Source organism: Plectrocnemia conspersa, unplaced genomic scaffold, assembly GCF_051122295.1.
Source record: "Plectrocnemia conspersa isolate PC_06_02 unplaced genomic scaffold, ASM5112229v1 ptg000012l, whole genome shotgun sequence".
In the NCBI taxonomy this organism is placed as follows: domain Eukaryota; kingdom Metazoa; phylum Arthropoda; class Insecta; order Trichoptera; family Polycentropodidae; genus Plectrocnemia; species Plectrocnemia conspersa.
In genome coordinates, this window is record NW_028277176.1 from 27,416,289 (window position 1) to 27,433,584 (window position 17,296).

The following is a 17,296-nucleotide window of genomic DNA, read 5'->3' on the forward strand; positions in this document are numbered from 1 at the left end:
GTGTATTTATATTTGTTATTATTATTATTATTACTATTTGTTCAAGTTTACTATATTTTAATGGACTATGGAGGATTTTAAAATATGAAATAAAAGACAAAATGTTATGAATAATCTTTGGTTTATTTCAAAAATGAAATGTAATTGTAATCCATAATACAAAATGGTTATTAGTCAGTTGCTGACGTTTTATTATCATCAACAAAATGCATATTTTTGTGTTTTATTTTATTTTCGTAACACATGATCGAAATATAACAATTTTTGTTTAAATCTTATACACTATACATATCCATAAACAACAATCACAATATAAAAATTAAAAAATATAATCATAAATAATGACTAGGATCATTATACACTTGCGGATACAAAATAGCTTTAAAAAATGTTTAGGCACTATAGTCTTAGTGTTTTAGTAAGTGTATAATTCTCCTTGAGATATCAAAAAAACACAGTTTATAATTTTACATAAATGAAAAAGATTAATATTTAACTCCCAGAAAGATTTATTTTATTAAATCTACAAAACTTTTATGTAAAATATCATCATAAACGTTATACTAACATATCCTGTTCTACTGTTCTTGTTACATCATATTCCAAATATAAAATTCTAGTACCTGAAACGTTAAGAGTAAAAAGATCCAAAAAATTTAACTACCGTATATATTTTTTTAACTATTAAATTACCGATGAATCTTAGCTCCACTATGGAATGACAATGAATACACCTATATGTAATATATAAATCTATGTGAAGAAATTAATATTGTAGTCTAACTACGCCCCGCAACTACTTTTAAATCACTACATGAATAATAATAATAATAATACATTTTAAATGCTCGCTAATTTAATCTACCGACCATTCAATAAATGCATGCTAAAAATTTTGGTGACCGACTACACACCAATCTAAATTCTATCTATATTTATCTATATTAACGTTCAAAAGAAATTTACTAATGAAAAGTGTGGTTAATCTTTGGCGTTAATTTAAAATAAAATAGTTTCACTTAACAAGTGTTAAACCAAATATACAGATTTTTTATCATATTATAAATCACAACCATACACAATAATAAATTAAATCATCTAAAATTCTGTAACTTATTAGATCCTAATATACAATATTCTATACCTAAGCAATAAATAAAAGTATGATATTATATAAAATGAGTACGGTACCGCAACAATAAATATGTTCTTTCTTGGGAGTCATTAAAATATCATACTGATTGAAATATAAATTATAAATACAATTATTATAATATATAACGACAACAAGAAAACATTAATATGTCTCAATGTTTTCATGTTTCACGTCGGACTCATGATACGTTTTCTTCAGACTTGCCGATTGATCTTCAAGACTCCGTTTTAAACCTTCAATGGTTTGTAGTAACATCTGAAATAAACAAATTGTGAATTAGAGACTATATAAATTAATCCATTACATTTTTCTGGCCAAATTCAATGGGGACTCTGTTTAGAATCATTAGAATCATATCTAAACCGAATTTTGACTCAGAAGTCAAAAATCCACGTCAAAAGCAATAAAATCGTGCACACAATTTTATTGCTTTTGATGTGAATTTTTGACTTCTGAGAAGTGATAATTGTTTTTGAGCCATCTTATTGACCAAAATTATGTTTGAATACACTTTAACCAATACTTTTATATAAGAAGTCCATAGCAATATCATATTTTTTAAAACAGACTGTTCTTCCGCTTATTTTCCTATGATAGATAACTTAGCTTAGCTTGTATTTTGGACTAAATCTAATGAAAGTTCTATAACTATAATTAGTTTTAGAACTTTCATTAGGTTAGGTTTGGGTTTGAACAGCAAGTGGACCTTTCGCAACTGTCAAATAAAGTTTCATAGATATTTTAGAACAGAATATAATTTCACTAGTGAGCTAAATTATATTTTAGCTATCAGAAATATACATATCTACTGGTGAAAATGTATTTGTACTTCACTAGTGAATATAACTTCACTGAAAAATACACATTTACTGTAACATTTATACATTGCATATAAATAAATAATAAATGTATTTATTACTACATATGAAAAAGTTGAAATCATATAATTTTACTAGCATCTGTCAGATAAATTATATTTTCACTGGTAAAAATATATATCAACCGGTGAAAATGTATTCTGATATGGTTTCACTGAAATGACATATTTTAAAAATTATTTTCGAGATTAATTCGAATCAGAAAATTTCGGCTTTTTCAAGGGAGGGGGAGGGGGGGGGCAAAAGTTGACCAGCCAGTGGTAGTTTTTTTTTATATTTCGATTTCATCAAGATGCTTGGTATTTCATTTAATGACGAGCATTTTACTGGCCAATTTAAACAAACAAAAAATTATGCATATCAAAACAAACGTCAATTAGCATTATTTTAAAAATGATGCACTAAAACCGTTGGACCTTACTTTAACGAAAAAATAATAATAAAAGGACCTTTCATTTTTTCCATCAATGTTAATACAATTTTTAATTAGATTAACATCTAGTGTTTATATTTTTATTCCATATATCAGAAATACCAATTTTATGCAGTCAAAGTGTGCAAATTATTATTACACATTTATCATATCGCAATATATGTAAATATTTAATACTGCAATCTACCAAAATAATTATGTTTATATTGCATATTTTTTAACATTAAAGATTGTGTTGATTACGATTTACTATAAGTCTGAGTTTTTTGTCTACGTCACAAATAAACAACTATATGTTCATGACGGTTCGGTTAAATAGACAAGGTTCAGTGTCAATGTATCCACAATTGTTATTGAGAATCAATCAGTTTTTTCATCGCAGTGATAAATAAATAAAGTAGTTATGCATATCAGAGCGAACAACCGTTAAGCAGTATCCATTAGCATTTCCAAACTAGTGCATTAAAAGGTGCTGACACCAAATATCTACGTTAAAGCAGGTACATAAATTCCATAGAATGAAGATATCAGCATATATAGTTAAATACGCAAGTCTGATAAGATTTGTATTACATAAAAATAATGAGTCTAATTTTGTTCCACCTTGAGTATATAAGGCAGAATACTACTGAACGATGTTCACCACTTTTTGACAAAAAAATTAAAGCGGAGCTGAGCTGTATCTCCAGAAACTCAACTTTATATAAAAATCAATGCATTTATAGTATATTTTCTGCACAGAACAAAATGATACATTTAATAGAGAAGAAACGAAAATTTCAAGTTACTATTTAATACAAAAAAGTGTCTTCTATATACTAATGTACAGAAATAAAACACTGTAGTCTAAAAAAGTCCAAAAGGATGTATACTTCTGCCGACTATGAAATTGCAGTATAAAGGAAGAGAAATATTGAATCAACGGCGAATCGATAATAATATCAAAGTAAGCAAAGAGAATCCGATTGTCAAAAATATGTATAAGAAATGGTTCTCTGCTTCTTATTGAGATGCTAAGTTTTAAATTAAGAAACATATTTACTTGTCTTCTCAAAAGTGTCATTTGTTTCTGTGCTTGTTCTAAGCCATCTGAATTTTGATTCTCATCAAGTTCTATCTTATCCATCTGCAAGCGTGCCATTCTTTCTTGCAAATTGATTTGATTCTCATCCGTACCTATAACGAAACAAGCTATGAATACATTACTGTATATAAATATTAATAGAATCAAATAATTACTTCTCTCATCTGTCGTGGATGCTTCACCGTCTGATTTTTGTCTTATTAAATGATACGGCTCCAGTGATTTTTGTAACCGATCGAATGTTGCACTACAAGAGTACACTTTACGCTTTACCGGTTCGCTCTGCGGACAATAACCAGAATTCGGAGCCTTATGGCCGATGTCTACGGATCTGAACGTCAACAGCGGCGGTCTCTTTTCTTTAGCTCTCTTATTATGCTCTCCATCACCGTCCGAAGAACTAGAAGTTCCCCCGACTAAGCTGCTACTATCGCCGCTCTGCGAATCTATCGGCATAGGTACGTTCTTGTTCAGAAAATTTAGATTCTTGATGCTCTCCTGAAATGCTATACTGTCATTCCTTTGCTTCTCGTTCATGGAAACGTGTTCCTTTTCAGTTGAATCATCACTATCATCGTCGATGTGAAGCGAAGACGTTTTGAGTAGCGGTGTAGAGGGACGGCATACTGGGGGCGATTTATGACCATTGACTTTAACACTATCCAAATCTTGCACATTACCATTGTCTAATTTCTTTATTGGGCTAGAATGATTCATGTTCTTTCTGGCCTGTCTCGGCGAGTTCGGGCATGCGCCCGGTCGTGGAACTTCGACCGGCTTTGGCGCAACGTGCCTCTGAACGACCGGCGAGTGGATTAGCAGCTGCTTTTTAGGACTAGAATACGCATTGTCTATCGTGTTCTCTCTGCGGCTGAGCTCAGGCGAATTCATCTGCATGAAATTTGTAATATGATTCTTCTTAGGACTAAACCGAGGCGATCCGCAATACTTCGGTGTGCCCGGCGTTGAATCTATCCCACGCGGTTTGATAACCATATCAAGCTCGGCATTCCTCAATAACTCGACTCTTTTATTGGCCGGAGGATTATTCAGTAGTGCTCGCCGAGGTGATCCGATAATCGGCGTGCTCGCTTTCATACTAACTAAGATATGCTCAGCTTCCAATATAAGCTCCTTATATTTCTTATCGGCTTCTTTATCGGCCTCAATCAGAGCCATTTCAGAATCAAAATTGGCCAAGTAATTTCCACCCGGAATCGATTGCCGCACTTCACAACTTCTAGAAACATAGCTCACTGAGTTTGAACGCCTCTTTACGGAGTCTATTCTTGTATCTTCAACGAACAACGTTCTCTGCATAGCGATTCTCACGGGAGATTGCTGATTACGGATTTCAGTTATGTTATCCAAAGGTCTTCTCCTGTTGCTGACCGGAGTTCCTCCGAGGCTTCTAGAAGCTGAAGCGTCTCTCGGTTTTCTGCGTCTAGGACCAGAACGAGTTTTAGCGCCTCGTCTAACCACACTGCCCGCTCTTCTTGCACTACATTCACGATGCCGTGATAACTTTCTCGATAATTCGTTAGGCAATTGATAATAAGAAGAGTGCCCCAATCTTTTAGGACCGCGGTCTGTGTCTGCCATATTCAAATCTTGAAACGAATCCTTATCGATGAAGTCTAAATCTTCTGGATCTTGTTCGTCTCCGCCGTCTAATCCAGTATCGGCGTCAGTATCAGCACAGTCTTCACAATCAGTCGGATCGCTGTCTGATAGTATATCAGTTTCCCTTTCGTAAACGTAGCTTTCGTCATATTTTCCCATCATTTCATGCAGAGTTAAATCGTCGTCGCTGGATCTTCTGCTTCCTGAAGAGCTGGATGATACGGTGATGGCCAATCTTTTTGGGGACCACGTCACAGATGGCACCCTAAAATTATTATATGTATATATATATTATCTAAAGATACTTCATATTCTATGCTCGTGTGGGATTCATATCGGCTATGCCAACAAGACTCCCTCATGAGCAAATTAAATTAATTTTAAATATTAAATATGGAATTGATACTTACGGGCTGCGTGTGACTGGACTGTTTGTTCCTTTGCAAGAAACTAGTATGCCTTTCTTCGGCTCTTTCGCGTGTATTGAAGGCTGTTTCTTGGTGGTGCTGTCACTTCCGCTACCCGATTTAAAACCGCCGTTTTTACCAGAAGAACAAGTGCTATCGTTTTCTTCGACACCGTTCGGTTTTCCGAAGCTCGAGCTGGAGCTGGTGGTGCCCACGACGGAGTTTGGCACCCAAGGGTTGGTCCTGATCCTGCTGCGTTGACGAGGCGACGGAGAAGCGTTTATAGATAAGCTGGGGACGGTTATCAAAGAAGTCGGCTCTTCTGTCTGGACTGGCAGCTTAACTAGTGGAGATCTTCCGACGTCGCAGGATTCGGAACGCCTGTGTCCTGGTGGCAGGCAGCGCTGAAAGTAAAAATATATGTGTTGAGTTCAGGATACAACAAATGCTTACTGACAAATATAAAGCGACGAGCTGCTTAATTGATATGTACCGGCAGCCAGTGGCTTTCGACGATGACTGTTGTCGCTCTAGTCTGTGCTCCAAATAAGGGCGACAGTGTCGTCAAGAGAAAAACTGCTGACAACGACAGTTTCATTGTTCTAACGACCGCGTATTGATTATATAAATTCTTACTGATCAGCAAACATTAAAAACAGAAACTGCCAAATAAGCAATACGAGTTGCAACTTGTGTTTTTTATAGACATAGTTAATTATTAGACACTTTAGAGTCCCTGGAATTTCGCGATGCAGAGTTTTCATTTGAATATTCATGTTGAAATTTACACTTCATTCAGAGTGTGCAAGCATGTAGGTGTGTATATATAAATACTCTCGCATTCTCATCACGGTCGCTTGTTCTCCCTCTATGAAAAATTAGCGGCCATTCGCAGCCACTAATTGGACAACAAGAGTTTTTCAATCCGAGGGTATTGAAAAAGACGTTCGAATAGTTTGACTTTAACAAACGAGACACCACTCCCAGAGGAGCGCTTTGAAAAGTAATGCTCGATTGTGAGCGTGTACACAATGAGCTCTCTGCGTCATAAACTCCCTGGATTGTCGCGCGTAATTAATCGCATAAAATTTCGATTGTGTAGATAACGACAATAGTGACGCCGCTTAATGAGGAGCAAGGTTCTCAAACATGTTCTTTAATCAATCTAGTTGATATGCTATGCACAGGAAGTATTGAATGAAGAAAAATGGCATAGAATCTCACCTTGGGGAGCTCTTTTTTGAGCAGCGACGGCGACCCCCGATCCAACAAAAAGTCAACCTGCTTCGGTGGAAGTCTTGGAGGCGGCAGTTGTCTTGCTGGTACTGGCGGCGGATGCTGTTGTTGTTGTTGCTGTTGCTGTTGTTGTTGCTGCTGCTGTTGCTGCTGCAACTGTCTTGGCGCCCCTTGCTGGAAGTAGTGCGTACCCGTCCTAATGTTGATGTAGTATTCCGGAGGAAAGGAAGCGCCCGGTGAGGTGCCGTCGGTCGAGTAGCCGGTCGAGTAAGCGCTCTCCGGAGAAGACAGAGAGGCTCCGCCCCCGCCAGTTCCGCTGGGGCCTCCGTTGCTCGTCTGCGAGTCGTGCGACAACATGGCCTCGAGGCCGGAGCTGCCGGCGCTGCCGTTACTGCCGCTGCTGGCACTCTGAAAGGCAGAAGATTATCTGATTAAATTGGGGTAAGTCGGATTCGGGTGAGATCGGGTGCCAAAAGCAGATGATAAATAATGTAGCGAATCCCTTGAACGAATGCCAACGGGGTTGCGTTTTTCAGGGTTTATCGTATGTGTTAAAATTGAACGGCTTAGGATACAAAAATAGTGGTTTTAAGATAATTAAAAAAATACTTTCGTTTAATATAGAAAACAGTTGCAAAACATTAAACAAACTGTGTTATTTCTGTTTTAAAAAATACTTTGATGCTTCATTTTTGATCAATCATAATCCAGAATGCTTTCTGTTTTTAACGTCTATCACAATTCGGTTAAGAAATAGATCGTGTATGTTGCGTAAAAAAACTTCGTTACAGGAATTTATTGATTTTTGCTCATTTTATGCGAACTTTTTTATTGCCATTCTAAGAGAAATTTGACAATAACTCTTAGCTGTAATGATTTAGTCAGGATTTAAGAATTGGTACTTGATTATATCAAACGCAGATCACCAAACAGATTTATGGCTTTTGGTCGCTTTTTGTTATAGTAAAAGATTATTATTTGTCACCTATTGAAATAGACAGATATAACTAAATCAGCATAAAAACTAATCAGACCTTTCGATTGGCCATTGCTAGGAACAGAGTCACATTTATTATTGCATCTACGATATTTTTTAGCTGTAATAGTTTCATTAGAATCTAAAAATCGTAGTTGATCATACTAAACGCAGACCAACAAACATTTTTTTCTGGCGTATTTTCTGAATCGCAAAATTTAGGGCTTTTATTTTATTCAATCATGCACACAATTTTCTACAGTCGTAAATAATCTAATGTTTATCGCACAATCGGGTTTTCCACTTAAAATAAACGCAAAACAAAATTTGTAACGGCGAGTTTTTTTTATTCAGTTCTTACAGTACTCATTTGTATCATTGATTTGAAGTGGTTCAGAATTATTAGATTCAGTTTTTATTGCATTATATATTACAAACAAAAAATGGATCGTTTTTGCGTAAAATAATAACATGACAAACTTAATAATAGCGATTTTTTACTTTTCGTTAAATTCTTGCGGTACCCATTTGTCAAAGAATTTGAATTTTCATAGTTTTTTAAGTGGTTCAAAACTGCAAAATTTATAGTTTTGATCTAATTTTTATTGCACGTTGCAAAACCATTGAGAAACAGATCTTCGTAGAATAAGCTCAAGAAAAAAAATTCAATTTTTGAAGTATTTATATGTCAAGCATTAAACAAATAATATTTTTTTCTAGTGGTTTAGAACAGTTGAATTTTTTTTGCCCTTTATTTTACGATAAAAAAATGGATTATTTTTCCGTAAAATAAGTGGACCATAACAGCCATTTTTTTATTTAATTCCTGTGGTACCCATTTTTCAATAAATTTAAATTTTCATAGTTATTTTTAGTGGTTCTAAGCTGCGAGACAAAGTTTTGATCCATTTTTATTGCATGTTACAATACCATTGAGATATGGATCGTTTTTTCTCCGTAAAATAAGCCCAGAACAAAATTTGTATTATGTCAAGCAAGGAGATTTGGAAGATGTAGCAACATGGCACTTGGAAATGCTGAAAGGTTATTAGTTGTCTAAGAACCATATTTTTGAAAAATCAGTGAATCTGCATTTGTGCGAATTCTCTAAAACAATAAAATCATTAACATAAAATTCTGAGTTCTAGAAAACCAAAATAAGGAGAGAATACAAAAATCAATCTCTGTGGTACTCCAGAAAGAGCGAAATACGCATCAAAGCGACAAGTACCATAGCTCACATACTAACTCAATAAAAAGCTATGAAACCCGTTCGAGAAACCGAAGTTGCTTAACTTCAAAAAATAGATTAGATTTCTAATATTAACAATTAAATAAAATATCCACAATCACACCAAAAGATAGTATAAAAATATTAAGCGAGACCATATTAAACCACTAATCTCCAGAATCGTTGACTACGTTAATTTATTTTTTAGTTGTTCCAGATCGCAAAATTAAGTTATTGTAATGTACGTATTTACCTGTATATTTAATCTTGTTTTTAATTTTTATAAACTAAAATTTGAGTCTTCTGCCGGAAACTGAACCTTTGGCCCCTGAATTACTAGTCTAGACTTTACGGACTACGCAACAAAAATTCAATTCTTGTCAAAATTTTTGAAAGTCAATATATACATCATTAAACTGGATATTAAAATCAAGAGATTTGGTCACCGTGGAACGACGTGGACGAAAACCGTGTTGCTAGTCCACTGAAGATTGTTAGCAATGATTATGTATATATTTATAATAAAATATTTTGTGAAAGTATATTCTCAGAACTAATCAATCGATGAGACTTTTCAACGTATATATAATACACAGCACTATGATTTGAAAACACTTTTTTTTTGAAACGATTTTAATTTAACCATGATAATAAATTTAAAAAATACCGTCAAGCTTAATAATTTTAAAATTAAGTGTCCAACCTAGGTGTTGCCGATCCCATTCTAGCTATATATTTTTTTGAGAGGCACAGGTTATGTAGAGTTTTACAATGAATACCCATTACTTGGCAGACATTTTCCCACTGTTTTAAGGAGCTTGTGTTGCAACTTAAGCAGTTGTCATAATTTTTTTTCATTTCCTTCATATTCACAGAAGCATTTTAGCGTATTTTATAAAATGTTCATACAGTATTGAGTATTAAATTAATTAACATTTGAACCATTAAGCAAAACACACTGCTAATAAATATGCAAAATTTTAAAAGGTTTCCTAATATTATAGACGTATTATCATTTCTAAAAACAACCGTATAATTTAATTAAAACCAACACAAACTTTTCATCGTACACAACACCATCCCATCTATCTGCGTATCCCTAGGATACAATTTCTATTTATGAATACCTTCATAACGATAAAGGGGTGGAGGCATTGTAACCAAGGTGAACGGATGCACCCTTACCTAACCCTTGCCCGCATATTAATTATGTAACTTGCGAGAACGCACCTCGCTTATCAAATAGTCTGAATATTGAAATTCTCGCAACAAAACAAAACGAGAATATGTTACGCTTGTATCCTTAAATAGCTTTCTGACACGCTTACTACGTGTCTGATATGAGAATCTTCTTAAATGCGCAGAATAGTTTTATTTGCATTGGGAAATTCCAACGCAATGTTTATATATTGTAGTATTTTATTATACATATATTTAACAGCATATCAGCTTATAGTCAATGTAAAGACAAGACTAGTAGCATTTTATTTTTTATTGTAAGTAGACTGTGCATCGACAAAAGGACACTTAAAAGTGAGTGGTATCGACACAGAGGGAAATCTAAGTCTTTTTTTTAATGATCCAAAAGGACCAAGCGCCACTAGGGAGACAAACGGAAGGGGAACTTTTAAGCACTTTATATAGCGTTTCCAGTTTCCGTTTAACGATCGGCCGTAAAAAATATATTATACGCTCGAAATTTTTCAGCCGTGGAATCCAGAGGTAAAATGTTAATAACTGTGAACGGCATTTTTTCAGTTATTACTGACTGCAGTAATCGACACCGAACTGCTTGAAACGTGATATTTCGCCTGAAATAATGCAAATTTCTCATTTAATATTCTAAATGCGGCGATCCTGATAATTGCCTATCGCAACGAGAAATTGGATCCTTTATGATCAGCAAAGTATTTATATGTTTATTAGCATTTAGTGTTCCTAATTTCTCTACATTTTTCATCTCTCTCAACATTGCTTATGTTATATAAAAAAAGTATGTTAGTTATAAAATGATATGCGACTGACATCGACTATCGTACATGTACGGCGATACTACTCAAAGGGTTAAGCAATTATAGCACAGTAAATTTAAAGAAATAAAACATTTTATTAAATTTAGAGAATCATATTAAAACAATATACAATTTCTTGAGACTTTTCTAAAGAAACTCAAGATGTATGAAACTCAACTCAAATGGTTTTATATCCCTTATCAAAGAAGTAGAGTAGGTGCTTTAGAAGTATCGCGGGGCAATAGAGTATCAGCTACGCATCTTTGAACTAAATAAAAAACGATAAAACAGAATCTATCGTGCCGATATAAATAACGAAGGAATGTGCACTATTTTATAAATAATGAAGGAATCTATTGTGCACATTTTTAATTTTTTTTTTAATCTTAAATTAGCGACATTTATATAATTAGTTATACATTATGTGTATTATAATTTACTATTAATATATGTCACTTTTCAGCTAATAGATTTGTTTCTCTTGAATCTTCTAAGAAACTAAGTTTTTTTCTCGTCGTCGTGAGCAACACATTTACAGTTTTAAAAGTTTTTACATAAAAAATATATGGGATCAGTGATCAAATATCATCGCTGAGCGATTGCACTAAAAGGTCGGTGCCAAATGCGAAGAAATACATCGCGTACATTTCATAACCTATCATTTTTCCGACTGCAAAACTACGGTTACGTAGTTATACAGTCTAATAATATCTGTATTAGACAATAACAAACGTCGATATTAGTCAAGATGATTAGAAGCAGGGCCGGCTCTGGTGAATGCGGGGCTCTACGCAAAAATAAAGCGCAAGGCCCCACAAAAATTATTCTATAGTATTGTAGCATAATTCTAAATAAATTAAATAATTTAAATATAAGCTGTCCGACATTTTAATTATTTAAAATCATAAGTATATAAATTGCATATACATCATGCAAAGTAACTAAACTACACAAATTGCAAGAAAATTTTTTAAGTAATAATTAATTTTAGAGGGGGCTATGAATGTATTTAATATGACTAAAACTAGACGGCACTCTAGTAACACTAATGTGACGGTGGCAGAAGGAAGCACATTCTTTGGCGGACCGCGACGAGAGTTGACTACCGGCGGCGCCTCATCCGTCAATTTCTTACATTATCATTTGTACCATCCATTTAATATGATACTACAGCGGCACCATCCGTCCGCTAAAAATCATAATAAATTTATTCCTCGCTAAAAATATTGATAAATCTAAAAAGTGACTCGGCATAAAACATTTTTGAATCACTGCTAACAATACGTACGTATATTGAAATTTGAAACGCCTATTATTTCAAAAACATAGACTGTCAGAAGAACATATGCGTCATAGTTATATTTTAGGTACAATTTATAGAACCGACATTCAAGTTTTTCTGGCTCTAGTTTTTTGATTGCAAGATTTATTTTATTCACTGAATCATTTCCTTCCGACACTTTAATCAGGAACTTCAGCCAGAATTACTTCCGACTTAAAATTAATGATAATTCAGTCAAGTTGAGCTACGCCGAATTGACCAAGACGATCCTTAGAACTTGCACCGTCTGACCAAGCATTTTTCAATTCTCAATTTAACCCGATACTACTTTGTGACTGGGGCCAATTTTTAATAATAGGGAATTTTTATAAATAAAAATTGAGTTTGCTGTTGGATTCTGAGCCTGTGGTCTCTTGGTTACCAATCTAGACCTTTTGAACTACGCTATTCCAAGCGAAATCAACTGCTTAAATAGCTGGAAAAAAATAATAAGATATTCATCACATGATAAAAGATTTTAGTTTTGGTAATTTAATAATAATTTATAAAACTTTGCTACAGCATATAATTGAAGGTATATAAAAAAGTACAGATTCTGGGTCGTAAGAACACCTTCATGCATAACTACTTTCTACGTTTACGACCGGTAAACTTTAGTGTCGTGTGAAAACATTCATAAGAAACGTAGAGGACGTATTAAGAATTCACTTTGATGTCTTCGTAATACTCACGTGTTTACAGTTTTCCGTCAAATTTCGCCGCGGGGGCTGCGGCACCGGCGCGATAGAGCCTTGGCACTCCGCCCCCGCCGCACCGCCCCCGACTACCGCCAGGGGGGCGTCCTTGCCCTGCCTCTGGCCCTTCTTCTTCGCCCTGACGATGTGCGCCTCCATCCAAGTGCGAAACTTGCTCCCGAACATGATTTATCTTTATGAGTGGTGTACTGCCGGCGTCGTGACCTCTGAACCTTCGTTTACGCCGATTCTGGTTGCCATCGTCCTTATGCGAATTTGGATCACTCGGGCTTAGAAAGACGACAGCCGCGATAGCAGCTGCGCTCTTTCGTATCTGAGTCCATTTATCTTTCAGAATCCTCTTCTGGTTCGGTATCTAAAAATATAAAAAAAAAACAAATGAATAGTTATCTTATAGTGAAACATTGTGTCAATATTATGACTTTAATGAAAATATTATTTTTTAAATTTTTATTATTATTTTAAAAACATTTTTTTAAATATTATTTTAAAAACATATTTTTAAATATTATTTTAAAAACATTTTTTTAAATATATATACAAATATATTGAAACATGAATTTATATATAATACATACTAAATAAATAATCTATATTGATTAAAATATATAAAATGTATCATAAATTTTGCTGAATTAATTCAATCGCATCTAGTGATTTAAAAAATCTGAATTGACATCTCTGATCAAAAAGTATGTGAAATAATAAAATAATCACATTCCTTTTGACGCCCTCACTGATCAGTAATTCGCACAGCATTGTGTTATGCATATTTTATTAAATTCAAAAAGGGTACCGATTTTGCAACTATTTAATGATTCATTAAAATAAATATTATTATAGTACGCTCGGGATAAGGATTCCGGTTTCAAAACAATTTCGCTCAGAATATTTATTTTTTTTATTTTAAAAGAAAATATATGTTTATTTAACATACATACATCTGAGCTAAGCTGGAAATTTCAACGAACAATTAAAAATATATTATATAATCGAAGAAACCAGACATTGATGTCATTAATTAAATATTTGCAAAATTCAAAATCTTTCACTAGTCAAAAAATAATGAAGTCTTTAGATATTCTTCAAAAGCAAAAAGATATAAAATAGGGAAAGAAATTATTCGCAGATTGTTTAATGGCTCGACGACTCTATTAAATCATTAGAGTCCATTGAATAAATTAAAAAATTATCATTGGCGCAACGATAAGAATAATAATTTTTTTAAGCCTTACAGAGAATAGTGTAAAAAACCAACAACGTACGGATTAATGGAAAAATAATTAAAATATTTTAATCCACGGGTAAGAGAACGAATAGCTTACATTGTATATTTGAAGCCTTGATATCAATAAAACCAATATCATCACAAAATTATTTAAAATAAATCACTAGAGAAGATTGAACTTCTGTGCCACACTGCACTTTAATGATGAATACCAGCGTTGACGAATCAGCGACTGTCCTTAAAAGAGAAAGCGAGACAACGAAGTACACGCTACATCGCTTCTCCCTCTCATATAAATGTACAGGCACACAATAACAAACCGGCATCCTTATCCCGAGCGTACTCTAACTAATATTTTTTTTAAGTAAAAATATTTTACAGGAAGTTAATTGATTTTTCACACTATTTAGTTAAATAAATTATTATATGTAAAACCAAAAAAAAAATACAAATATATTTCAATATTCAAATAGGTGAAAACTACAAATAATTGAGAAACCTAGTATATTACCTACATTACCTACGTATCACACAAAGCAACCCACGTACGCTTTCATTAACATATAAGCGAAATATGATTCATTATTCAAACAAGCTGTGAATGGAAAAATCTCGGTTAGTAAAGCACGGGCCCGTAAACTAAAATAATGAACGTCTGCGTATAATTTTCGCTAGACTCTTAGTTATCCATTCAATGTTTTTTTTTTATTTTCCGCCATGAAAACATCCCTCATCGGCCTTCTTTCAATGTACCATAATGAATGGTTTCTTTTTTTCGCGCTCTACACGTGGAGAGGTTTTAAAAATGTATTGTTTCCCATATGGACTCCGGAAAAGCGGTTTTGTATACACGGTCGAAAAAAAGAAAATTGGGGAAGCGTATATTGTTATATTTATGCTGCTACCTGTTTTATTTTTACTATACTCATATACTCGATTTCCTTTGTGTTATATTTTATTATATAATATATTTTTGATATGTATTATATACCGCGCATAAGAAAACGTCATCCTTTTCTTTCTCTTTGATCTTATTTTTTTTGGTAACATACCACAAGAAAAAATGACGGAGACCACCTGCAAGCATATTTATGTCTGCTTCCGACTTTCACTTTTTCTCTTGTCGTTGTTCGTTTCGGTTTTCTTTGTGATAAATACTATAAAGGGGTCTTTCAGCGGTTATATTTGTGTCTTTTCAGCGTACAAGAGAAATTGCATGTCCGAAGCGGTAGCTGCAAGCCACACACTATCTATGTATACCTATTTGTCATACGCCGCCAGACCTTTGTGCATCTCATACAAAGCAATCTACATACGTATATAAAGAACATGAAATGTATCATCTTAAAGACATACTTTTTCATCCATTATTCTATCAACTAAAAAATAGGATCATAAAACTGGTGTCTTTTAAATTTTTGTATCCGGTGTCGGTGCTAAATATCAAAATCTACGTTATGTCGTTATAAGCACTTGATCAGATCTGTATTGGACAGCAAAAGAGCTACATCAAATCATCGAAATTGGTGAGAGAATCAAGAATCGAGAACACTGAATTTTTCTCTAATTATCAAGGGTATACAAGTTCTTGAAGGAAGTTGCGAAAGTTTTCAGTAGACTGTTGAACATCGGAGTTTTGTTGTTCAAGCGTATTGTGATGACGACGCAGAGTGTTCTGTACATAATTCGCGCTCGATTTGAATGCATTTGTATCAAATCGAAATACGCAATATTTTTATGTTTTTTTAAACTTCGGGTAACTATATCCATATGGAAAAAAACTGGAAGGATGTAGAATGTCATTAAATATTGGAGCAAATCAAGTCAGAATGTGAGGAGTATTCCGCATGCCAATGTGAAACTGCATCCTTACAAAAAAATTTTGGCTCAAGATTGCTGTAGATGTTGTTACAGCTTCTGAGTAGCAATTAGGCTCACTTCAATATCAGAAGCCATGTGACTTTTCCATTTTGGGATACTTTAAGAAAAGGTTTTCAAACATCGTCCACAATCTCTTGAGGGTTGAATGAAATGCATCAGATAAGAAATCGACGCCATTCCGCCTGAGATTACTCGGAAAAATTTGGGAAACGTATTCAGCAAGATATTTCCAATGATGGGCACATTAAAACAAATTTGTTTTTCACGTACTTTTTTTATATAGATTTGTTTTTATTTAAATACCACTACAAAAACTGGAAAATTTTTATGCGTATATCTATAAGTAAATTAGTATATTTTTAGATAATAAAGTGCTTTTAAAAAAAATTATGCCAAAGCTATAACTTAAAATTTAATTATGCTTTGACAAATAGTTTGAAATTTATTTCAATTTCAACTAAATAGTAAAATATTTAAATTTTAAAAATATTTTTAAAAAAAAGTGCTAGTAAGTAAGAGTTTTTGAACAGCTTATACATTTGTACGGTAAGTTTAGACTAAAAAGTATGAATTCTATATTATTACAGGACATATTGGATAAATTGTTAATGCGATTAATTGATATGGCGTTAAACTGCTAGCGATTAATTGCTGGCGGTGAATTGTAGGTGATACATTTTGCTGAACTCCGATTATTTTATACGATAACATGAACATTTTTCTATTGAATAAATAATAAGTTCTTGTTTTTGTGATCATTTTTTATGCTTGATGTAATATACATACACTAAAATGAAGTTTCAAAGACTTATATAAACAAGTATATATTTAAAGACTAAAATAAAATTTTTGTCACTATTTTAAATTTATAAAATTCTCGACTTGCATGGATTGCGATGAAGAATATACTATTCTAATAATTTATTTTTAATAATAGAATCACGCAAATTAATTTGTAAATTATACATTTTTAAAATTATAAAAAAAATATGAGACATAATAAAATATACCTAAATTCAATAATGGCTTTTAAAATGAACCGCCGAAAGGATGCACAGATTTGAAGAGAAAAGAAAAGTGCCTATTTATTGTTGGCTAATAATGCATGTACGTA

The 17,296-nt window shown here is 33.3% G+C and overlaps 1 protein-coding gene across 1 annotated transcript in view; it reads right to left on the reverse strand.

Annotated features, from left to right (window-relative positions):
* Positions 1-104: 104 nt before the first annotated feature.
* The window catches only part of LOC148228718 (uncharacterized), a 170,947-nt gene continuing 153,755 nt past the window's right edge, over positions 105-17,296 (reverse strand). Inside the window, exons 4-9 of the mRNA XM_088200296.1 lie at positions 13,050-13,428; positions 6,806-7,225; positions 5,585-5,985; positions 3,707-5,439; positions 3,510-3,643; positions 105-1,411 (exon numbers count right to left, since the gene is read on the reverse strand). Coding sequence (XP_088056422.1) covers positions 1,298-1,411; positions 3,510-3,643; positions 3,707-5,439; positions 5,585-5,985; positions 6,806-7,225; positions 13,050-13,238 — 2,991 coding nt within the window. The 5' untranslated portion in view covers positions 13,239-13,428 and the 3' untranslated portion in view covers positions 105-1,297. The remainder of the gene's footprint in view (positions 1,412-3,509; positions 3,644-3,706; positions 5,440-5,584; positions 5,986-6,805; positions 7,226-13,049; positions 13,429-17,296) is intronic.